The sequence below is a fragment of the Bombus bifarius genome, unplaced genomic scaffold, assembly GCF_011952205.1.
Source record: "Bombus bifarius isolate JDL3187 unplaced genomic scaffold, Bbif_JDL3187 scf7180000008072, whole genome shotgun sequence".
Lineage (NCBI taxonomy): Eukaryota > Metazoa > Arthropoda > Insecta > Hymenoptera > Apidae > Bombus > Bombus bifarius.
Genome location: NW_022884432.1, coordinates 332,331 through 359,322, shown reverse-complemented (window position 1 = coordinate 359,322; position 26,992 = coordinate 332,331). Strand labels below are relative to the sequence as shown.

Here is a 26,992-nt window from a genome sequence, read left to right as displayed (position 1 = left end):
TTTTCGTTAATATTACACTGGCTTTTGAGACAAATTCAACAACCTGCTATTCGATGGTATTTCGTGTAATGAGTGATAAATTGGAGTCACGACAGTCAGTAAATGTCGGTTAGCTGAGTCTGACACCTTCACGTGCCATATCGTTGCTCCTCGCATGGTAAAGATGCTAATGCTGGAGTGAACGTTAAAAATGAAAGATTATTCTGCTAGATGGATAACTGATCAATGATCGATTTTAATTTTCATTATCTACCATTTAACTTTTAGCGCAACGTTGGAAGATGCCGGAAGACACTTTTTACAAACATCAGAAACTGCGGTAAAATTACAAATGTTACTGAATTAAATAATTCAAACTTATCAATTCATTGAATCTCTAATTACTGGAATCACAAGAGTAATTTAAATACAATGTAACTGAGTTACAATTTGAATCTCTGAAAAACTGAGGCGAATTTTTATATTTATGAATAATACCATATTCATCATTAATAGTAATTTTTTTCTGTTTGAAACCTTTAAAAAAAACTGTGGTCTTTTCCTCCTCTCATTGCCTCTCAATTTGGATATCATTCAGTGTATTTCGTAATTTTATTTCAACTGCATTGCATTACGTAATTATATTTCAATTGCATCGTATTTTCTAATTATATTTTAATGAGATTGTACTTTGTAATCGTATTTCAATTGCATTGCATTTTGTAATTATATTTCGATTACGATCACGAATTACATTGCAATTTAATTAACCGAGAGATCTAAATTACGAAATGCAATGTGATTGGGTACGACGTAATTGAATTTGTAATTGTAATTCATGCAATGTTTAATTCAATTATTAATAATACACAAACGTATTCTAAATAATGGTGGCCACATTGAAGAATAAGGTATATAAAAGAATTATTAATAAATTTTTCTTACTTATAACAATATTTGTTTCACATACGATTTTTGTAAGAACATTTTTTTTATAACTTTGATTTCTCGTCAGATATTCCAGCGTACTCACTTAAACAGAACACTTTGTACACTGTATCATCGTTATAATTAGGATTTTTAATTATTTAGTCATTTGCAAATCAAACGATTTTTTACTTAGGCCGATAACATGATATAAACCTATTACTACTGAAAATAAAAATGTATAATATGCTATTTAAAAAAATTAATTGAACAAGAAGTATTCCATACGCTCATCGCCAAGAAAAGAACTTATTACTGGAATTCTACGATTACCACAATTCTCGGTAACTTTCATAAACAATATTTTCCCTGAATTCTAGAAATATCGGTGATGCTCTGAGTGAACGCAGTTGCTATTGCCATATGTTATGGAATTCCCACATCTTTAAGCCTATTTCGGTGTTCATAACGTTTGCCCCTAACTTCGTGACTCTTTCTTGTATTTTATCGCGTAATTCAGCGATTTACGATCATTTTTCATACAAAAACTTTTTCATTTTGATATTCAATATCTTGGCTTATTACAATTGCTCACACAATTCTAATTTTTTTTAATCACCTTTATATTACGTATTTCAACTGCTTTTACACGGTAATAAATGTTTAATACGAAGCTGAATAAGAATTTGAGTAGTAAAGTGATTGAGTATACTTGAAAACGATGTAGGTTAATTTTTTATGTGGAGCAGCCATCTATGGTACGCTCGTTGAGGTCCCGAACTGGAGACGACGCGTCACGAGTTCGAATCCTCGCTCTGGTGGATATATCTGCAAAGAATGGAGACAACACCCCAGGGCCGTCGCGATCACTCGCAGTTGGTTACGGTAATCTGATTCACTGTGGAGGTTTTAGCCGGTAACAATCCGGCACTACCTTCTGCTACCACCCTGTGTCCCCCGCCCCGCGCAACAGGGTGTAACGAGAAGGTGTCTATGAAGATTTCCTCCACGTAAAAAAAAAACTTTTTTGTAGTATGAAAGGAGTGCCTTTCGGCGGCACTTACCGGATTTTTTTTTACGAGGCTATCCGCTCCTTCTGCGAGCAAGTTATGCTCGTAAAGGAGCGAGCAGAGAGGGAGAGAGAAAAAAACTCTCACCCTTGTAGGTTAACGCGGCGAAGGGTTAATTGAACTCGAGCTGCGAATAACAGGGAGGGTGGCACTAGGAGCAATGGCTTTCCCTAATGTCAGATTAATCAATTAGGAAACTTATAGGATCGGCTCAGTAAATAGTCTTACGAAAGAACAATGGATTGACTTCAATCGCGCCATCTGGTGCCACGAGCGTGAAAAACTGTTGTAAACAGACGATGTACAGGTTCGCGATCATTGTCGTTTTACGTTTTACATTTTACATTTACATTTGACATGATGTCCTACGCGTCATTCGTGTACTCGCTTGTGTGATAATGAGTAGTAATTCGTGCAATAAATCGTGTAATCCAACAGCTGGAATATTAACACTAAGCTTAGCAGGCCTGCTAAAAAAACCGGTTTCAAAGTTTATTTAAAAATTATATATTCGTTATTATTTCGTTTGATCGTTTAACTTTATGTAAATTCTTGTATTCTTAATAATTCTTATATAATAATTCTTATATTATTTTCTAGGTTTACAGACATTCCGATTACGTCGAATGTGGTATGATAAAATATATTCTAATATGATAAAATATACCACGTATGTAGCAAACTTCGAGGCTAGAAAGTTTCGAAGGAAATGAATTTCGGTATATATCTGTCTTGTTAAACGGAAGATAGCCAGCAGAAATGGTAGAAGAAAAATATAAAAGGGCTAATTTTTCTCGTGAATTTCGAAATGCGTCAAAATGTCGCGTCACGTAAACCTGGTGTTAACAAAAATGGAGAAATTGATTAGTCGGATGATAACAATAAATGTATGATTTTTAATTCAATTTTGATTCCGGGGCTGGTAAGGTTAGAAAATAATAATATATATAATAATGATAATAATAAGGTTAAGAAATTCTCGAAACGATGTACGATTACTAATGTATGCTATTTGCAGGTGCAAATTGTATAAATTCCATAAGGCATTCATAAAAAGAAGAAAAAGAGAAATTGTAATTTACATTATGAAACTCCGATCGTCATACCCGTTGTATTCCACAATTTGTCCATTTATAACGTATGTTTCGTCATTAAGAAACTCGCCAACACGTTCGAGGGTAAAATAACTGTTAGCGCTCGCTAAAGAGACGCACATTTCTTTCGTGAAACACTTTAGAGTCACGCGTGGTAGGAGAAAAGAATGGGTGAAGTTTCGTTTCATCGACTGTCTCAAATTCCTAAACTGAAGACTTGAGAAATTCCTCGTATTTGGAATCGTATTTGGAAAAGAGTAAATTGCGTATCGTACAAAACATCGCGGTCAAATATCTTCCAGAAAGCGACTTCGAACTTCTCAACAAGAAAGCTGTCTTTCCATACGATTACCTAACATCCTACGATAAACTGTGCGATACACGTCTGCCCACGCACGAATCGTTTTACAATCGATTATGCGACAGTCACGTATCGAAGACAAATTATCTCCAACGCGGTCAACGTTTGGTCACGTTTTCACATCGTGGAATTGTATTTGGGGGCATATAGCGACTTGTATCTAAAATTAGGCGTATTATATTATAATATAATACATATTACAAATATGAGTTATATATGATGTATATTATATTATAATATGTATTATATCCTATTATATTATAATATAATATATTATTATATATTAATAAAATATGATATATAATGTATATTATGTTATATTATATTATATTATTGTATATTATATATTATATACTGCATTATATGTCATAACATATAATGTAATAATAACAATAATATTAAATATTAAATATTATAATAATACAATAATATATATGATATATAATTATACAGGGTATTTCCTGCTTCTCCGGTAAAATCGTAGGAGCATGATTTACAAGTAAATGTAAGAAAAGAATAATATAAACATAACAAATATAAATGTATTTCTATATATAAACTATATATATAATATATATTAATACTAAACGTAATATATGTAAACAAAGAAGATATATATTTACATGTATTCTAACAATAATACGGACATAATTTCAAGCAGAGAACCAGCGGACGGTATTAATCTACATTGTCTATGGTCTTGCCTGGCAATTTCAAAATTAGATTGTGAAAAAATGTTGGAAAATGTAACATTTGATTTCAATAAAATTCAAAGAATTCAAGCCGAACTATAAGATCACGATAAAAATTTAACAATTGACTGGTTAGCTGTTGCGAGCATTTTGAAAACTTTGAAGAGTGCGTACCTAAAATTTGACACAAAGAGTAAGCGATGGCGAGTATATTGATCAAAGACTGTAATAATATGAAATTAAACTGTAAAGAAACGACTGTTTTATTTTTTAATTTTATTACTAACAGTGCTCATCATAGCACAAAATGTTGTACCATTTCTTCATGACGAGTATACTCGTAAAAAACAGCTACCTGGTTAGGAACTGATGTTATAATAGTGTTTATTGCGCAGCAACGCAAAATGAAAGTTCTTCTTTATTTGATCCCATTCAGTTGTGCAAATTTAATGATAAATTATATCTCCTTCTAAATGCTTAGTTACACGAGGAACGAGACCTGCTTACAATCCGTGAAAGTAACCGATAATATTCCGAATAACCAGGCAATAAGTAAATGTGATTGCAACAGCAAGCATAAGACACCAACGGAATGCGATTCTTCTGATGATTACATAAAGATGAAGAATATTGATGTTACGGCAACAATGAACAAGAAATTAATTCAAATATTTGGTAGTTTCTACATATGTATTACTGGAAAGATCATGTTGTGATCGTTCCAATTGCTTCCTCTTTTCAATTCCAAAATTCTTTGCAATTTGTCTACGTGGACATTAGACAAATTCTTACGTTTAGTATTGAATTGAATATCACGTAGACGATTTCTCCACTGGGAAAACGTCTACAGGCGAATTCTATCTTTCTATCAGATCTACCGAATGATCTCTCTGAAGTGTTCTCTGGATGTGCTGGTTATATAAATTGTTAATCAATGGGAGCTTTTATTTTGCTTCTATAATTTACCACCGTTTTGATTTTTTTTTTCGTCAACTGTATCAATATTAACAACTACATTAATATATAATAAAAAATAATATATAACAAACTATAATAATAAAACAATATGAACCACTATAGCAATATTAACAACTACGTTGTTATATAATAAAAAATAATATACAATAAACTATAATAATAAAACAATGTTAACAACTACAGCAATATTAATAAGGATGTCTTTCACTAATATCATAGAATTGGTATAGGTTCTTTTTTGGAAAAATTTAAGGAAGCACGAATTTATGTATACTTTCACCTTCTTATTTGTAAACAATTTACAATTCGAATCTTAAAATGCTTGTCTGTTCTAATCGATTGAAATTTCATTAATAAATGAAATTGCATAAACATTTCTTTTGAAAGTGATGTAAGTTCATTCCTAAATTCTTCTCTTCACTAATGATGAAAACAAATGACGATGAATGACAACGACGTAATATTACACGTATGGATGGCGATTCAGTGATACGCCCGTAAATTATTATTACATTTCAAGTATTATCAAGTGTTATTAATTAATAACAGTTTCATATTTGCATCAGGTTGCTGTCGAAGCGTAATCTTAAGATTGAAGAAGGTGTAAGGATATTAACACGTTATTAAGAATTTAATGAACCACGTAGGGTGCTCCTCGGCAAGGTTTGTAAATTTTATAAATATTTTCGTAATTTCTTCGATATTTCGTATTTTGTAAAATATTAAAATTAAACTCTGTGAATATTTTTTGATCTGCAACTTTAGGATCTACGAAGAGGACATGAGCAATTTAAGATTTTTAGTTTATTTCACACCCAATAGCGATGGACGTGGCATAAGCCTGATATCTGCGAAGAGTATGCTGTAACCATATTGTGACGATACAAGTCGCTGAGATTATCTGACCTGGAAGAATAACACGATCTCGCAAGAAAATCGAACATCTCGCAGCCATTTGGTTGGTTACCACCCCGTTGTTACAAGAAGAAGGCGCATCAAAAACGCGTAGAAGAGTCGTCGTGACATTCGGCGTCGATCAGATAATTAATTTTCTGACAAGAATCAATCAGCGTGTGTCCCGAAGTTATACCGGGTTGTACTGTATTTGTTATAATAATTGTTTTCTGCACACAACCGAGTTTATCAGAAATGACCAAATTATGGGAAAATTATTCGTTCGCATAATACAAGACTTTCTTTCCTGGTTGTGCAACGGGTTTGTCAACAATCGCCTCTTCTACATTACAAAAATCTCGTATCCATTGCATACATACGACTAGTTCGCTACGATGTCGCGTTACGTTACGTAACATTTGTCGTGATATCTAATTTCGGGATCTTAATAAACGTCCTAAACGTATGTGCAATGGACGTTCACTGAGAAAATACATTTTCCGCGTCATCAGTAGCTACCCCTCTCTGTCCTGCAAGAAGGATTAATGAAAAAGAAAAATATGAAAATATGTGCGTGAGAAATGCTGATTTCCAGACCAGCCTGTATATGAATTTCAATTTATACAAGAACAAGATAAATATCAGCGTGACAAAACGATAAAGCAACAGTGTTTCATGAACACCTAGCCGTCAAACATAAACAAAGGGATTCAGACGAGGCGAAATCTCGAACATTAGGAGACAAGAAATATGTAGAAAGCTAAGGTAAGGTAAGGTAATGGATAACGAAACACAGGGCATATAAAGTGTAAAGAAAGTATTGAAATGTAACTATTTTAAGATAGTGCAGGCCTACTTTCTAAATGTACGTGAAATTATCTATTAGATTGTCTCAAAAGTTTCTTTCGTTTTATGAGGAAATGATAGAGATGCACAACATTTTTTGTTTTATATTATTTTATAGAATTATGTATGATGTATTTTGATTTATTACTGCAAAATACACAATTCAATAAAACAACATAAAACACAAAATATCATGCATCTATTATTTCCTTATAAAACGAAAGAAACTTTTGGAACAACCTAATATATGAAAATTGATCAGATTTGCACGAAGATACAAAAATTGTAGATAAAGAACGAAAAAGAAAATACGAGCAAATGCATTGAAAAATATATACGACAAACATGACCACATCAACACTAATACATATTAATGATGTTTGGACAATTAGTTATACAAAGTACCTGCTATTAGCGATATCAAAGTTTTGGATAGAATTAGTCTGTAAAATAAATATAGAAATATTTAATTCACAAATAATTTGGTAAATTCAATAGGTTTCAACCAGGAAGGTTTCAAGCTATTACAGGGTACCAAGAGAATACCAGAGAAGTTATATTTAGAATTTGAATCTGGTAGTTTCTTGCACTTGCATATATGACTATATATATTTATATAATATTTATACTATATGTACACATATATAATAATATAAAATAATAATATAATAAAAATGAATAATATAATATAAATATAATAATACAATAATAATAATATAGTAGAATAACATAAAATATACTTTATATTATTATATATATATTTATTATTTTATTATTGCATGTATTAACCAACTACACGTGTGTTTTCAGTACACGTTCAGGATCAAAGACTTTATAATAAGCTATTTTATTGAAAGATATCCGTCTATTGTAAATGATAAATGATAAATAAATAAATGAAAGTATAAATCTTATATATATTTACTTTTATATTGTCGCGATGCTGCCTTTTGTTTCTTTGTTTTTTTGTTCCATTACATTTCAAGACTTGTGCACGACTGTTACAGGATGTTGTTTCGTCATAATAATATTTAACAGGACTTTATCGATTAGGGCAAATTCTATCGCTAATAATAGTTATTGATTTCAATCTATGATCTGATTGTAAATAAGAAGGTCGATAAATATAATTTTCTATCGAATGAAAAGTTTCTTCGAAACACGCTCTGTTACAATTTATTATGGTTGTTATGGTTGTTAATAATTTGTACTAACGAAAACTGTACTATTTGTAGTGATGAAACAGAAACTTCGAAGCCGAGAACTTAATCGAAACCAAAAACCAAAACGATATTTTCTTCTTCGATAACTACTGTGTGCAATGGAAATGCAATTTTTCTCACCGATAACTGTTACGATCTACCGAAATAAATTTCCCTCGTCGATAGTGGTAATCGAGAATGAAAAATACTTTTCGTTCATTTACAATCATTATTCGCAACCAAAAACATTTCAGTCGAAATGGCTGTTTTGATTTTAGCCGTCACAGTTGTGGCCCCTAATTGTAAATTCTCTCACTGTCACTGACCTAATAGTATTATGCAAATACCAAAATGATTTTCAAATGTCTCTTCAAAAAAAGGGAACATTTTACTTTTCTGTGACGTATAAATTATGAATGAACTGTATAGAAGAAAAAGAGAAAGAAAATATACGCCTCAAATTGAGATATCTTCCTTCTTTTCTATATCTATATATCTATAAAAATAAAAACATGACTTACCAATTCACTATCAGATTGAGATTGTAAGTGCTGATGAAGAAGAATTGTGATCTATTATAAAAATCTATGGCTTCTTGAGGAAGATCGGGAATCTTCGCAATTATCATATAACGAATCTCTTTCAAGGCAGTTGTTAAAGCAAAGTCGAAATTCGTTTCCAGCAGTTGATCCTCTCTAACGTTTAAAAGAGTTTTCGTTAGGTGAGTTTCCCAAATTTCTGGCAATTTCTCCGCCCAGGCGGTAAATATTTCTTTTTCCTTTTCGTCAATAATAGCCTTGAAGAGATAAATATAATCGATATAATATTATCGATATGATGAATATACTGTACCTTCGTTATTTACTGTATATTCTGATCAATTACAAATTATTGTAAATCAATGAAAAGAAGATCTTAGAGAAACACATAAGGAAATATTCTATCCATGACAAAATCAAGTAAGAAGAAACAGTATTGTAAGAAGAGATTGATCAAGTTCAATGCAAGCTTTAAACGTACTTAAATATATATTAACATTTATTATTATTTTATCGCATATTACCTCAAGTTCTTCGTATTTGTCTTTGAGTACGTTTTCCATTTTGTCATTAATTAAGGGATGGTCAATTAATTTCATGCACTCAATTGGGAGAACGGTTCTCTTACGAAGTTTCATTAAAAAACACAGGGATGCACTCACTACAGGCAAATACGAATTCAGTGTCGAAAGCTCGGTGTCTTTTCCGGAATTAAAATTCTTGTCGAATAACACCTACAAGACAAAATGTTTGTTATAATTAGCAACTCGTAATATTTCTTATAAGATATTAACCCATTTACATGACGCAATTGTTTATTTCCTATAAAGAATTACCACTCTGTTGCAAATGAATTCTAATTTATAACTGATTTAACTTTATACCATTCTGCCCACGTGCTTAGTTCTTATCACTGCCCATTAACTATAGTTAATGGTTTACTAACTTAAACGAATTCTTACGGACTTGTAATTACCCTAATTGTTTCTTTACAATGTCACTGGAGAATCGTGCAAGGTATATAATTATATTTTTATTTCGTTTATTTGTTATCTTTTTGCTTGGATGAGTATGTGGATGAAAAATCGTTATCGAGTCGCGTTAAGTGCAGTTTCCATCGTCTGAAGTCTTCTTAAATAATTTTAAGAAGAAACTTGAATGGAATGTAGAAAAGTGAGTCTGGTAATGGTAAAATTAACTAAATTTTAACATTCTTTTTTTCAAGAGAACGGTTCAGTTGCAAAGGTTCCTTGAAGATTTTTGGTCCTCATTGTGCGTAGGATGCGATGCAATAAAAAAGAATTTAGCCTTGAACTTCGAGTTCAAAGTCAATTTTATGACAACCTTCTTTTTCAAATTTTCACCGATCCAGAGACACTTACACAAATGTTTAAGACAGTAATAACAAAAATGATAACTTTCACATGTATAGTATTGTTATATTCTATTTGTAATATTTTCTTTCTAACTTTCTCTGCATATAATTTTATGTAATTCTATACAGCAATATAATTGCATGGCAGACTGAGAAATATGGTAATATATGTTATTTCATTGATATCTTTCTTAAAACGAGATTTCGCTTTTATTGTTATCGTTACATTCTCTTTCTCTCTCTCTCTCTCTCTCTCTCACTTAATATATTTTTTAAAATCGTCAAAATATTTTCAAACATGTATTATTTTATATTACACCATATTAGCATATTAACACCAACCTTGCCAGACCCGGTCAAATGAACGGTTTCAAAATTTAATTTAAAATTGCACATTCATTGTTGTTTCTTCTGTTCATCTAACTTTATGTAAATTCTTATATTATCCGATTAATAAATTTCTTAATTTCTGTTATGGTGAAATTATGAGCCTTACATCACCATATAACAATATACCCATATGAGAAATTATTGAAATTATTATCAAGAACGTTTAAGCTTTACCTTATAAAAAACTACAGTTCATTTCTATATAAAATACGAATAATTTCAAGCCATTTTTGTTAAAGCCAGAGTATTATTCTTACTAATTAGAAGTAAAAATTAATTTCTTAATATAATAATATATAATTCAGCCCTACCTTAAGGTCACTGAAGTGTTGATCTACTCTTTGAATTATTTCTTCATAATTGTGCCATAATTGGGCCATTATTATAGGTCTGTTGGCAATTACGCCCATTATCCAAACGAACTTAAAGAACGACTCTAAGTTGTAACATTCAGCAAATGCTTGGTCGAAAATGCTTGCCAATCGTCGATCAAACTGCTCTATCTTTTATTTCAGGAAGAATTTTCATTGATTAGTAAACATGTAAAGTAACAGGTAAATATGTACTAATCTACGTAATTATAAATGTAATATACAAAATATGAAAAAATATATCAAAATATTGAAACAAATGATACGTATATTTAATAAGAACATCAAAATCTGTGATAGAATTTATTATATTGTTATATGTCTTATTTAAAAAAATTGAAACTTCATTGAATAGATAAATTTAAGAAATTCTTTATTGCTTACTGTACTATATGGAATAGTATAACATGCGACTGTATCAAATAATGATTGTAATAGAAAATTGTAATTTCAAAATTATAATTGACACAACTGATAATACTTCTAACTGGACACTCTATTTATTAGTATTATTAAATATTACTGGTAAAATATTCATAAACGGCATATTTCTTGATAAAATTAAAACTTGTTTGTTCAATAAAATTATGTGCCTACATGGCTTTTAAATTATTAAACTTAACTAGAGAACATTCAGAAGCTAGCGAAGAGTCTAGTGAATAAATTGCTTACCGAGGCGAAAAATTCATTTAAATCTGCAGTGAATTGTTTTTCTTCTGGCATTAAAACTTCATAAGACACGTCTCCAAATTGTTGGTACAATTTAATAAACTCTTCGTAAATATTATTAATCATGGAAAGTAGTGACTTCGCTTTTAAGCCAAACATTTCTATTCTTTCTAGTTTCAAATAATCTTGTACTGTATCAAATAATGACTGTAATAAAAAATTATAATTATAAAATTATAATCGATACATGCGACAGATTAATATGAGATATATATTATAAACACAAAGTAGGATATCATCAAAAGTGGAACATAACTGAGAGATTAAGAAAAAAATAAAGTAAAATATTTTTCTAATTAAATTTCTCACTTGAGCATAAAATTTTATATGCAAAAACATTCACGAATCCTCCTCATAATGTCCTATCTTCCTCCACACAATATTATCTAACACTCTAGAACACATACTTATAATCAGAATCAAGGAGATTTTCAACAGTAAACAATTAATGCCAGGTCGCCAGTTAAAATCTAGAGAAAAACATTCCACAAGAGCACAGGCTAATTAACAAAATTGTAACAGCTCTGGAAAGCCGTAAATACTGCACATGCCTATTTTTAGACATAACACAAGCGTTCAACAAAGTCTGGTACGAAGGTTTGCTGAAAACCAGAAACAACATTTGCCAGATGCAATTGATCAACTATTAAAATCTTACCCAAATAACAGAACATTCTATGTAAAAGAATAAGAGATTTGAACTCAGATACGCAAGTAATAAGCGCTGAAGTACCACAAGGAAGTGTGTTGGATCCAGTATTTTACACTTTATACACAGCAGACATTTCACCAACACGAAATACTGTAGCCTGTATATCCACAGATGATACCGGAATAGTAGCAATGCATGAAAATCCATAGTAAGCAGTTAAGATCTCACCAAGCCATGTAGATGCACTGAAACAATAGTTGGTAGAGCAGAGAACAAAGGTCGATTATAATAAACATAGTCGTATTACCCTCCAGAATGAAGATATTGCAAAAATCACACTTCACAACAATGAAATGCCAAAAACAAAAGTGGTCAAATACCTGAGACTCCATTCGGACTCAAAATTAATTTGGAAACAGCACGTACACAAAAGAATACAGCAAGTAAGAATTAAAAGAAAAAACACGTACTGTTTAACCGACCGTCGTTCGAAACTTAGTACAGAAAATAGACTACTAATCTATGGAGTCATAATAAAACCAGTATGGTCATACGGCGTCTAATTATGGGGTACAGTGGCTAAAAGCCATATTGCTAAAATGGAAGCCATGCAATCAATCGTACTTTGTAGAATAATAGACTGTAATATACAATATTGTAATGTACAATAATAGTGAAGAACTATGCAGAGATCTTCAAGTTCCCACTGTAAAGGAAGAAATTCAGCGGATGTTCAATAAATACAAAACAGCAACAATGAGTCACTGAAACGCACTAGTCAATACACTGTACACTGTCAGGACCGTTAGAAGACTGAAAAAGAAATCACAGTACCAAGTGACACGAGGTCAATTATAAATACATTCTTGTAATAGTGCTAGCCCAATAGGGTTAGCACCCACAAGCTACCCTTAATAGCTGAAGGAACCTGCCGAATGTTCTACAGGGCAAAACTCTACCAAGGATTATTTAAAAAAGGAGGAAACATGCCACGTAGAGCACGTTACAACAACGCATTTAATTGCGATTGAGAACAATCTATTTACATTACTGAAGTATTATAATAAATGAATGTTGAATATTAGTATGAATAAAAATAATTATGTACACATTATTCAAAGTTTGTGAATACAAATTATTCGCGTTTACAAGGATGTTGCGATGAAATTAATTAACAGATCGACATACGCTAAGTATTGACACACAGAGTTAGTGATAAAAAGATAAGCTAATATTATACGTTACATTGTAATATTATAAGATACACACAAGTTAGGATTTGGGTGTTGTTAATATTATTATCTAATGGAAAATGTTCAAATAATAATTGGACAAATGATTTCGAGGTGGATACATTTTAATATTGCTAGTTTTTAATTCGGTTCAATTCTCAGCAAGAATTTTTCTTAACGATCAACGATATTGCTGGGAAAAAGGTGATACAGTCTCACAAGCAGTTAGATTTGAAGGATCGCTGCTGTAGTATGGCGGCGCAAGCTTGGCTAGGCGCCAAATATTTGACACTAAGAAGAGGATGGAAAAAGTCAATGAACTTCGTTAAAGACACCATACAGAAAGAAGCGGAAGATAATACGGCACATGTAGAAGGAACTCTTCCTGCATTGAATACAATACCAGGATCCGGTGATTGTGACAACGTCGACGTGATGGAATGGTTGCAATGTGATGAGTATTCTTCGATTGGCCGTGACACTAATGTTATGTGTGCTTCGAATAATGGATCGAGACACGAATATAATGGCAATGATGATGTTCCTTAATGTTTTGAAGTATTTGAGGCCTTAGAAACCACAGCTAAGACGGAGACACACGAGGAACGTAAATTTGCAGAATTAGATCTGCTAAAAAAATTGTACAATTTATTTTAGGGCCCATAAATCTCCAATCGAATCATATTTAATTCTATTATTTGTATCGGTATTATTGATATTTATGTTCTTTATTTAAATATGTAAAACAATGATGAATTTTCAGAGATTCATTATCTGCTTTGTTGCTATTATAGTTTATGTTCTTTTTTCAAATACATGGAACAAAAATGAACATCTTTTTGAAGACGAATTATCAGGAAAGTAATTGTATTATCCGAACACCCTTATGCTCCAATTAATTCGGATAACTGAGGTTCTCCTGTCCTATTGGAAATATTACTTTCATGTATATGTCTAAAGCTATATGTATTTGTGAAATTACCCAAGACATTGACCTTAACATGTCTTAACATCATTGAAATTAGTAAGACGTGTCCTGTTCCATGTATTGTACAATACAAAAATGTTTACATTTTGGTAAAACTGTTACTTAAAGGAACCACCTCCAGTGACCTTCACAGGTACTATCAAGGTTCCGAGTGATCTTCAGAAGGTTTCAGCCGTAGCTCCTTATTTGTTAAAAAATTATTGACAAAATAAACAATGGCAATATAAAATACTCTTGCAAGTAGAACGAACCTTTTCGACGCTAAATATTCCCACGCTTTCCGTTTCACTTTGATTTGACTTTGGTTTGCGTCAATTCGTTCATTGCCGGCTACGCTGTTTAAGCTATTGGCTTGAACAGAAAGTTCGTTTCGTTTTCCGTAACTAGATGAATTTGGATTTAAACCATGACCATTAAGTTTAATTTAATTGATGTAACCTGATACTGATGATTGGTTAATAGTTAACTGTATTATATAAAAGAAACATTTTCAAAAGCATTTTTTGTTTTCTACTACATATGACTGACTACATGTGTCAAACGTCACACGACAAATATCGGTGCAACTTGTCACTTATTCCACCCGTTACAAAACTATCTTGACAATTAGAAGTTGTCTCTTTGGAATGCTGCAAAAACAAACTGGGACGTTTCTTTTTCTGGGAAGACTAAGCGATTCTACGCCAGTGGAATAACAAAGTTTTTTTACAAAAATATGGCTATATATATATACATTTTTGTATTGTACGTTATATTGATTGAAAACAATACATGTAAAGAAGAAAACACATCTTTTAGATTGTCCTTAAAGAGGAAACGAATTTTCCGTTCAACCCAATACCGTCTAATACGAATCTCTTCCATATCAGAGAATAAAACGCACAAAATCCCAGGAATTGCGATCGAAAAAACATAATAGTTGGTGGAAAATTATTCCAAATTTTATCCGAAAACGCAATGTGACTTCCGCCCAGTGTTTTGGATGTCAACGTGTAGAAACTCAAGAATGCGCGAGTAAACTACTGCAGTAACTAATATGAATCTCTTAACTATTTTATCATCAACTAGGTTCAGGTTAGGTTTCAACATTTTTACCTCGCCTATCCTAACCTGACCCATATGGAATAAAACAATGGTAGGTCCAGCACTTGTACCTCCATTTCCACATGAAGCGTTAATATCTTTTACAAACAACTAGTAACAGCTATAACCTTCTGAAGATAACTCACGAGGGTGACATATGTGAAGGTTAAGGTCATTGGAGGTTGGTCCCCTAAACAACGAAACTTTACCAGCTTTATTTGCCAGTTTTACCAACGAAACTTACTGAACAATAACAAAAGTTAACAAAAAATGGTCAGTGATCAAATTTTCCCTATAACTTTAGATACAATTTTCTTTTGTTAACCATTGTCGTTTCTTCATATCGATAAAAACTGACTTTGTTTAAACGGCATAAATGTTGATAAATTAAAAGCAAGTATTTATAGATATTATTCAGCAAACCTCGATTTCTTTAAGTCTCTTCTCAAACATATGAATCCTTTCGAAAACTAGCTTCTCGTGAAACGTCCAAAGTATAGGTTCTTGAGACTTAAAGTAAGTTTCTACCTTTTCTTTATATGATCGAAACAATTCTTGATAACTATTGAGCGTCGGTATTACCTCCGCTATCTTCGCTTTGTTGTCTTCAATATCTCCTTCGAATAAAGTTGACGGATTTATATGTTTCACTGCCTATAAAACAATAATCAAGTGACAAAAATATCAAATACGAGCGTTATCTTCCCTGTTAATATTAAAGTAACGATTAGCAGAAAAATCGTGCTTATTTTCCAAAATGTTAATTTCCATACAAGATGCGTGACAATCGAATTTCGCGGATTTCGGTAGTTGACCCACAACACCGATAGGGGACGATTAATGGTCAGTCTATATATTATATATATTATATTGTATTCTTATCATTTTCTTTTTACATCACTATTATTATCTGTACACGAATAAACGCACTTTGCAGTGTAACAAATGTTGGAAGAAAAGCATTTAAAGCTGTGAGTTTATAGCACTCGCTGGCAAGATGTAAAATATCTGTAATCAACATAAGTCCTAAAGGCAGTCCTTTCAATGAAAAATAATGATTTGTTTTTACATTTATAAAAGACGTCCGGTGTGTCTTCCATCTATTTCAAAGCAAGACTAACATCTGCTAATTATGGATTGTCGTAATTTTTTTTTTCAGTATTCATTCCATGTCTTGTATTACACAACATACGTTCATTTTCCATTCATTGCTGTAAGTCTATTGCATTATTTATCATTGACAAAAAGAACAAGACCTTCAAGTGTCGTCATAAAATATATCCAAAGAAGTCAGATTATTCAGAGTCATTAGCATTTAGAGATCATTTTGAGGTTTACGATATAGAGGAGAATATCTACTATTTCTTAAAATTTAAATATTTCGCTAATTTTGCATATGTTAACTTTATTGCCAAGAACGTCGTAAACTTAATCACCATGTAAACCTTTGATGTTTTCTATTCAATAAACGTATCGTAAATTATTCTTAGAATTAGAAACCACGAGGACAACATGCATCTTAAACACTTGGAATAAATTGGAATTTAATTGCCGATGAACGACAAACGGACACAGGGTACAATAAATTTGTGAATGAACTTGAAATAATAATGTTGTAGATAATGTAATTTTTATTTGTAATAAAATTTTATCAGGTGATACCCGGATAGGACGTAAATGAGAATCAAAAAGTACATCAAGCGATATATTGAAAGTGTAAAATAAAGCATTAAATAAAATAACTGATTGGACTAGTAGTAACTAGAACTCTGAAATAACAAATGACTCTCTATTTAAATAATTCTTTAACCCAGTTAGCTGTTTCTGACGAGTATACTCGTCATGAGGAAATGGTACAATATTTTGTGTTATGGCGAGCCCTGTTAGTAATAAAATTAAAAAATAAAACAGTCGTTTCGTTACAATTTAATTCTATATTATCACAGCTACACATACTCTGTATTTGATGAATATACTCTTACTTTTTGCGACGCATTTTAGGTACACACTTTCCAAATAATGGTTAATGAAAATTTGTTCAATAATGCTCAAAAATGTTTGTGTCAATATGTTATCTGTTATGTGATTATACTATGTGAATTAAATACCTGAGAAATTAATAAATTTGAAATTTCCCGTAACAGAGCAATAATTCTTTCCATAGAGTAATATTTCGAGTTCGACCACATTAAGCAAACACAGTGAAACAGTAACTTTAATTTCCATATTATATCTCTGAACTCAACGTTTTCAATTTCATTGAAATACATTTCCAGAGGTTTCAAGTAAAGATTTATATCCCTTGTTTCCAACAATGCTGAAAGATTAAAGCAAAGATCATTTGAACATAAATAATATATCTATTAAGTATAATAGTAATTTTTATTTTCAATTTAACAAAAGGATTAAGATTTAATATTTCTCAAAGATTAAATTAGAACTACTTTGAATAGGAAAAGAAGAAGCAATTATAATTTTAAGTTGAAACATAAGTGTCTATATTCCTTAAATTAGGAGTAAGAAAATGCTATTCCAGTCAATATAAAAGAAAGTCAATAATTCCAAAATTATAAGAAATAAAACATTTTCTTTTTCCTAACTATTACTTACATGCAGTCACGTTCTTTACTAAATTTTTGAAATACACCGAATATGGACTTTCCATTTTTTCTAGAAATAGATCCATCTGTCGTACTTTTGGGTCTTTTAATTGATAATAAAGCGATTCCATATTCTTTAGTCTCATGTTCCAATAGACCAACTCTAGTGAAATAAATGATTTCGAATGATATTAATAATTGTCGTACCTTCCTTGGCAGAATAATTACAAGTGAGATGAATTTTTTCTTCAAAAACACGTCATATTTAATATTTTTAAAGTGAAAAACTCAAATATTTTTAAACTATCTATACTATCTATCTATCTTTACTTTTACTTATTTTTACTTACTTACAGGTAGGTAAGTTGAATTCAACAAAAGCTAATACATTATTCTATTGAATTAAATTATTAATTTATTGTAATTATTCCAGAATAGAGGCGATACCAACGATTTCAATGACCTTGAAATATGTTGATAAATATTCTGAACAACTTTTTGCTATACATACAGCGTGTCCTGTTTAACTGGTAATGCTCAGATATCTGAGAAAATACGAAGGATGCGAAAAAATGTTTGAGACAAAGATTGCATCATACTGTACTCTTGCGTACTTGACCTTGAAACATCCAGTAAAGACGACATTAAAATTTTTAAATGGATACCACCATTTTCTATTACATATTCCTGCAGCCGACATAGACACATTTATTTGCACATGTCCATTGTTGTCAGATAAAACAATAGGCCTTCATTTCTTCCAAATAGAACACTAATTCTTCCTCCTCTTGGAGAAATGAAAACACAGTTTAGAAAACTCCTAAACTAGTCTTCAACATCTACTGCAAATTTTCTCGATGGATAATTGATAATATTCAAGATTTAATATGATTCAGAATAGTTACTTACTATCGTCCAAAAGATGGTAGAAGATAAGATCACAATCATTAGAAACAAAAAAATGGTCAAATTGTTTTGAAAACAAAAATTTGTAAAATAATTTGTTAATACATACACTGCTTGTAATTTGACAACTAAAACTGAATGGCGGTTTATTTATAGGAAAAAGTTGTTCAGAATGTTGACCTTGACAACATATTTGAAAATCATTGAAATCGGTGAAGTCGCTCTTGTTCAGAATAATTACTAATTAATTAATTAAATTGATTTAAAAATTGCCGTACTGAATTAGAATTATAATTACATTCTTATAAATATGCAAAAAATTATTGTTATCTAACACGCTCAAATTATAATCATTACAATAAAACAATACTGATTCATTTCACGCATTTCACAGATATATAGTTTCAAAAATTTACCTCACTCGTTTCCTCGCCTAATCCATCTCTACCTAGATTACCCTAATAGTAACATAGCATACTTAAAGTATGCTAAATATAATATTATTATGAATTATGTATAGTAATTTATCCTAAACTTATATTTTATAACTATGTTTGAAATATCTGGTAAAATACTTATTTTTTAAAAAATATAAAGAAAATATCTAAGATTTTAGAGAATAATTTCACAGAAAACATGTCTCCTTTTATTACAATATTTGAAACAATATATTCTAAGTATACAAACTAAGTATATGATAATATTCTAAATGCTAATACACGTATATAGGTTTCAGTTATATGTAATGATAAAAACAAAATGATAAACTATAAACAGATATGGTTTGAAAAATTAGTAGATTACCGGACACAGGAATTTCCTTTTCATTTGTTGAAAACTTTGAGAACTCTACGTTGAGGATCTCATTAATTTGTGTCGCCCATTTTATTACAATTTCCTCTATGTTGTTCTTTACTTGGAGTAATTTAGGAGACTCTAATTTAGAATTGAATTGCTGATCAAGAATTTCTTCGATACCCATTGGCATTGGTAGTAAAGTTTGTCCTGTTATTTTTCCTTTCACCTGTATTTTGTATAAGTAATAATATTTTAATTTGTTCTTCACATAGCCTTTAATATGCATATAAACGAATGCAATAGGTCAATTAATAAATATAAAATTATACAGTTTGTATTTAAAGATGTCAACATAAAAATGCATTCTATAAAGTTGAAGCAAAAAATTTCATACCAGATATCTACATATGAATTCATTACTAAATCATTATTGGTAGGTACAAATACATAAGAACAGCGGCTAAAGAGGAATATCTGCAGAAGGAAGGAAGAACAAGATGCGGAAATGTTGGGGAGCGTAATCGTTACTAGTTGGACAAGAGAAAAAGAAAATGTGTTTCATGTAGTTTAGAGATAGGCACCTTAAAAGGCTTAGTAAAAAAATGGCTATAGGTTAGATTATAGTGTGCGAAGAAAAGAAAATATAGTAAAAGGTAGGATAAGTGAAGCGGTTATAAGCTGGTTAATTCAGTTTTGGAAAAAGACCCATAAAAATATAGGCACCGAACTGATTGTAAAGCAAAGGTAGATACGTAATAGCATATAGGATAGTGTATATAGGTTAGGTTAGGGTTAGGTTAGGAGAAATAAGGATAAACTAACACGTTTAATTTTTAGTATTAAATATGAGAGACAATATGTATGCTTGGGATAGAAGTATGAATAGGTATGGGTCTTTGGATGTGATGGATGCTCCGAGAGTTATATGACAATGAATAGGAATTAGAAATACAAAAAAATAAATATTATACATATACTGTACATCCCGTTTATCTCGAATTACTGAAATATTTCGAAGAACATGAATGATACAAAAAGAATTGCACGATATAAAAGTGGACATATTGCACTCTTAAGTATTTGACCTTGCGATGACCTTGAAACGTTCTGTCAAAAAGGTGACACTCATACTTTCTCAAGACACTACAAACCTGCATCTTTTGAGAAAGATATAAAATTCTAATGTTTTGAAAACATCTGAATGTCAGCTGCAAAAATATGCAATAAAAGATAGATACTTCCATTTAAAAATTACAATATCATTTTCACAGCCGGTTTCAAGGTCACTGCAAGGTTAAATAAACGAAAGAGTATACTATTGTATATCCCTCTCCATGTCGTGTAATTTTTGTCTAAAACGTTTTTTCATATCACTCGTGTTTTTCGAAATATTTTCGTGCTTTGAGATAAACCGGACACACTGTATATACTGAATCATTGTTAAATATAAAATTAACTGCTTTACTATTTTTTAAATAAATATCTTTCTACCTGCCATATTAGACTTCGAAGGTCGTATACTTGTTTCTTAACATCTTTCCGAACAACTTCCGGCCACCCAACGTGATTTTTTGGATTAGATAAAATGGGTACGTATGCCTGAAAATATTGCAGTATGTAAAAATTATTTAAGGACCGATATATAGTGACTGAATTAATGACTGAATTAACATAACAGTTTTCATATATGTATATCTAAACTGTGTAAAATAATATTTTGAAAGTAAGTTCATTTTCTTTTGTTTCTTAGTTTGTCCGCGTCTCTATGTGTTCAATGATGTAAATACATTATACAAGTAGTTCTTTGAGAATTAACTGGACCAATATCTTCTTTCAAGATTATAAATGGACTTACACCACTTTCAAAATTAGTGAATTGTGCGGTTTATTAAATTTAAATTACTTAACATTTTTGTTTTATGTTTTAATACACTTTTGTTTATAGATAAGACCAGGAAGAACAAAATACTGTTATTTAATATCAATATCCTTTCTTTTCGATTATTGGTACCTGACTATTTAGACAGACTATAGATTATAGGACATAGAATTACACCACTTTGAAAATAGATGATTATACAACTTCATCTAATAAGAAAATTTCGATTAATTAAAACAAATGAATCCTTTAAGTCTTAAATTATAGATTGTTTCATTGATATTTTCAAAAATCACATTTAGAATTTTTTCTATATTTATCTGTTTTTACTTTTACCAGATATTTTGCTATCTTAATTATCTTCTAAAAGCAAAAAATATTCAGGAAAGAAAGGCGACAAAAAATTAAGCTTGAAAATTAATCTTTAAACTCAATTAATGTTACAATAAATAACAAATAGCAAATTTTTACCTACCAAATTAATATTTACTAGTTTAGAGAAAGACGTTATATATTTTACACTATATATGTAATTAACATAGTGTTGCTACTAAAATCACAAAATAAAAAAAGAGAAACTAGATTTTCCTGAGTCGAATGTAATGGAATGGAATGGACAAAGTTAGAGGACTAACATCTTCTTCAAGCACCGCCAGTTCCTCGATTGGATTCGGTGCCATGTCACCTGGTATCAACAAATCTTTGTAGTTATCCTCAGTGACCTTTTGGGGCTTCCTCTTCAAGAAGTACGTCTGTTTTCTCTTAGATTGCGTTATTTCGAGATAGGGTACTAAGACACCGGCGGGTGTCAGTTGCAACACGAGGACCATCTCCGATGCAATTCCAAAGAACTTCGTGATTAAATCCTGTATGTGAAAGTCCCGTAATTCATTCATCATTGAATTAAAGAGACCATTTCAGTTTTGGAATCTCTTTAACCGATTGTATTATTGTGAATCTTATACAGGGTGAATCGAATCAGTGAGAAGTACTACCTAAAATAACTCGTTACATATTGGTTATATCAAAAAACGTCTTAAATGATTTATGCTGCATTTCATGGAACTCATCGAATGAGCGCAATTGTATTTTCTAATATCTTATATTTTCTGAGATATCGAGGTAACCTTGATTCTTTTAAATGGCACCGTATATTTTTTATGACATTAGTTGGGCCAACTGGACATTTTCTACAAAACAGTTATTAATCTATTTATAACGAAAAGACATTATCGTGGCAGATATCTTGATTTGAATTTGTTAAATTTAACTTATGAAAGACGAAGACAACGTAAGCACAAAAATACCGCGTCGCATCACTCCTTGTCTTTCATATTAAATTTGACAGTTGACAAATTAACCGCAACCACGGCAATATCGCGTGAGCTGACTAAATGCTTTACAAAAAGGTAATAAAATCCACATATGTCAACAACTTAATAGTTTGACAAATATTTTATGGGCTACGCAAATATTGCCCAATCTCTATCATCCTCCCTTGAAATTATCAAATAAATGACGATTTTTAATGACCGAATTTTACGCTGGTAACAATCTGATATTTGGAACAAATTGAAGGATTCGTAACAAAAATTATCCTCGTCAATTCTTATCTTTTTCCATTCTTGTTCAGTATATTTGAGCTCAGACAGGTACATCAAATAATACATCATAATCTACACATAACAAAAATATTAATTGTTGTTATATTAATTTATGTAAATAAGTATGCCCTCCTCTGATTTAGCAAGATAATGATTGTAACATTATTGACAGAGTGTTTGGTTATAAACAAAATATGCAAATTACTAGAAAACTATCCACTGTATGAAAAAATGGTTCAAACAGGAAGTGAATGGTTTCAGAGGGGACATAATGTGGTATAATTACCTTTTTTTGTAGATGGCCGGTTAGAGATCATATACTTTTAAATACAACTAATATTTATCTACAAATAAATAAATAGTATTAAAACCTATTTATGTTGAAAAACTATTAGTGTAGCAGATGTTTTAACTTTAACCCATTCGCAATCCATGACGTACTGGTATGTGAAAGTCGAACTGATCAAATCCGCCAATGACGTATTGGTACGTCAAAATCAAACTAATTTTAATCCATTTGTATCACGGCTCTCTAATTGTATGACTTGTCGCTTATAATGACAACAGCAACTTTGGCAATGAGTCTATATGTCCGGAACATGCATGACTGATCATATGTAATTTATCAAATCATTCATAATTCATCCAGATTTTGTTTTACCGTATGGTGCCACTTCTTCAACTGAACTATGGTTTGATCGATACAGAAGATCTCGATCGATATGTAATATCAAATCGATAATATTCTTTAGTCCTTATTGAATTGCGAGTGTTCGAGACGTGCCCCATTTCACTACGTGTGTCAGTATTACGATCAAAATAAATATTTATCTTTTCAGTCGTAAGACTCTATTTGTACTCTGATGTAACCTTATACATTACTAATTAGTAGTTAATTAATTGTTAGTTCTAATTTAATCTAATCTGATCGAATCATACTGTATGTAAACTTTTTAAACATTCAACAGAATAGTAAAAATATCTTTACATCTACATACGTACATGTGTTTAATGCCCACACGCCATCTGTGTGTGAATTTACATATACACTCGCGTGCACTCAGCATATCAATAGTTCACAAAGAAAAAGTAACTTGCGGAATGTTCCGCTAGGGTGACATCGGTCAGTTCGTCGTATGCAAGTTTTAATATGGCGAAACGGAGCCGTGAAGTTAAATGGAATAGAGTATATTTTCATTCTAATTCTGATTCTAACTTTAATTCAAATATTCAACAAAGATATAAAACTGAAACAATTGAAACAAGCGAGGTGAGTAATGATGAACATTGTAGCATCGAAAATGAGGAAATTGGATATCAGCGGACACAATGTGATGTACAACTGAAAATTTATAAATTTGAAGGACATGCGGCAATTTTGAATACTATAAATATCAAAAAAATAGAAAGCTCGGATGAGATTAATATACATATGACTAAATAATAAATAAAACTTCGTGACAAAACAACAAGACATTCGAGGCACTAGTACAATAATACAATGATACATTAATAACAATAATACATGTTTTGGCCGAGCGACTTGGCTCGTTACATTCATCCACGATACATATGCAGTATGAGCCAGTCGACGCGACACTTTTGTGTTGACAAATTAACCTATTCAAATATGAAAGACAAGGAATGACGCGACGAGGTATTTTTGTGCTTATGTTGTCTTTGTCTTTCGTGAGTTAAATTTGACAAATTCAAACTAAGATATGTGCCACATTGGTTTCTCATTATAAATAGATTAATACCTTCTTGCAGAAAACGTTCAACTGGGCCGACCAATGTCAAGAAAAATATACGGTGGCATCTAAAAGAGGTTGCCTTGATATCGCAGAAAATACAAGATATTAAAAAATAAAATTGCACCCATTCAGTGAATCCCATGAAATACAGCATAATTCATTTAAGACATCTTTCAATATAAACAATAGGTAACAAGTTATTTTGATAGTACTTCTTGTCGACTCACTCTGTATAAAGATAGATAACATGTTAAAATGCAAACGAAATCCTACTGTACATGCACTTATGTAATCAAAGATTGTACTAGGCTTTAAGCCTAGCTGCAATAAATAATATACGTATGCACATACATTACCAGAGATCTTTCGACAGGTCGTTATGACTACTTCTTTCCACAACGCATTTTTATCTTTACTTACGATGTACTCTATCTTCACTTAGGATATACTTATCGAAAAAAGTAGAAAGACGTAGATTGTTTTTTATCAAAATGCATAATCTGATAAATTAATGAAACAGTAAAATTTTATTACTCTGTTTTATAAGCACAATTTATGATCCTTTTATTTTTACTTCAGATGATCACTTTATTGCGTTAATCTGTATTATTGCGTTCTTTTAGCTTACACGTGATCACCATAAAAACAGAAAATATTTTAATGAAAATTAATCGTATACAGAATGTATACTGAAACCATCTTTCAAGCATTTCCGATAATTTGCCCAGAAAAAAACTTTAAAAGACAGTCTGTCAGTTTTTGTCCCGCTACACATTTGGATATTAGAAATTACCAAAAAAATTTTTTTCATTAAAAGATAATCACGTTGACTTTTTTAAAAGATATATATTTTAGGCTTTACAGAGTTGTAGCAAGACGAATTCAAAGGCTTACTACACAATGTCCTTGAGATAACCTTGTATTCAGCAATTTAGGTTAGGTCAACAGAAAGAATATGGAAAATTATTTTATTTCGATCAAATTACATATTCAAAATAAGATTAAGACTGATAAACTAATAAGTTTATTAAAAAGATCCAACGATAACAATAATACCGTTTTGTATTACGATAAACTACTGCTATTGGTAGAACTTACATTTCCGAATTCAAGGTCATCTTAAGATTACCTCAAGGTCGTAATATATCAGGCCGTTGGATTTGTCTTGACGCCAGTTACAGCTCTGCGAAGTCCAAAATATTTAAAAATATCAAGGTGACCTTGAGTTTTTATTGAAAAAAAATTTTATTGAAAAAATATATTTTTCAAAAATTTCTAATATCCAAATGTGTAATAGGTCGAAAAATGACTAATTTTTGTCCAAAACATTTCTTTGGCACATTATTAGCAATGCCTGAAAAATGGTGGTTAATCTTAGAAGATGCACCCTGTATATTAAAAGGCATCCTAAGATAAATTCTTCTTTGAAATATAACTTTTTAAATCGTGTTGTCCAAAATAACAAGTAATAATAAGTTGTGACGTGATAAAATATTTTAGATAAATGAATCAAAATAAATGTTCCGTTACTCATTCAATGAGCTACGTTCACGTAATTGCGATTTCCCAGACATTTTCCTTCTAAGTTGTCCACAATATTTTATTTATGACCTTTCAGATAATAAAAATTTCGAAGATGAAAATCGAGATGAAAGGTTTAAATGAAAGTATCCAAGTGCAACTTATGTAATATCATGTGACCGATAAGATCATAGTGAAAGGTGTGCAATAATGTTTTCCTTGCAATAAGGAAATATTTAAGTGGCTTTTGTGATTAAATACCTCACAGCTGTTCCAAGAAGCCTCAATGACTGACCGAAATGAAATTTGAGGGGATTAGCGGTTTACAATATCGATATCGGCTTCGGTACCTATAGGGAGTTTCACCTACGATCTACCCGTCTTTTTTTAAACCACGTTTTAATTTCCGTGGCCAAACATGTTATGTTACGATATACCGCATATATGTATATACAGGGTGTCTGACCTAACGCGATTTATTTTTTATGTTTTCATACTATTTGCAACAATGTAACATTTTTTGTTTTT

General features: G+C 31.0%; 1 protein-coding gene and 1 long non-coding RNA gene across 3 annotated transcripts in view; one reads left to right on the top strand and one right to left on the bottom strand.

Annotated features, from left to right (window-relative positions):
• LOC117208416 (dynein beta chain, ciliary-like) overlaps positions 1-24,131 on the bottom strand; it is a 68,312-nt gene extending 44,181 nt beyond the window's left edge. Inside the window, exons 1-12 of one of the 2 annotated variants that reach the window (XM_033449607.1) lie at positions 23,631-24,131; positions 23,476-23,533; positions 22,221-23,261; positions 21,198-21,305; positions 19,713-19,932; positions 18,013-18,165; positions 17,511-17,719; positions 15,826-16,056; positions 11,391-11,594; positions 10,659-10,850; positions 9,107-9,316; positions 8,565-8,839 (exon numbers count right to left, since the gene is read on the bottom strand). In XM_033449607.1, coding sequence (XP_033305498.1) covers positions 8,565-8,839; positions 9,107-9,316; positions 10,659-10,850; positions 11,391-11,594; positions 15,826-16,056; positions 17,511-17,719; positions 18,013-18,165; positions 19,713-19,932; positions 21,198-21,305; positions 22,221-22,484 — 2,066 coding nt within the window. In that variant the 5' untranslated portion in view covers positions 22,485-23,261; positions 23,476-23,533; positions 23,631-24,131. The remainder of the gene's footprint in view (positions 1-8,564; positions 8,840-9,106; positions 9,317-10,658; positions 10,851-11,390; positions 11,595-15,825; positions 16,057-17,510; positions 17,720-18,012; positions 18,166-19,712; positions 19,933-21,197; positions 21,306-22,220; positions 23,262-23,475; positions 23,534-23,630) is intronic. The other variant, XM_033449609.1, reaches the window with a different exon arrangement.
• A 69-nt stretch (positions 24,132-24,200) lies between these two features.
• On the top strand, positions 24,201-25,303 carry LOC117208418. The gene is made up of 3 exons (XR_004487690.1): positions 24,201-24,459; positions 24,554-24,846; positions 24,960-25,303. It is a non-coding gene; the product is annotated as an uncharacterized LOC117208418 (long non-coding RNA).
• Positions 25,304-26,992: the final 1,689 nt, after the last annotated feature.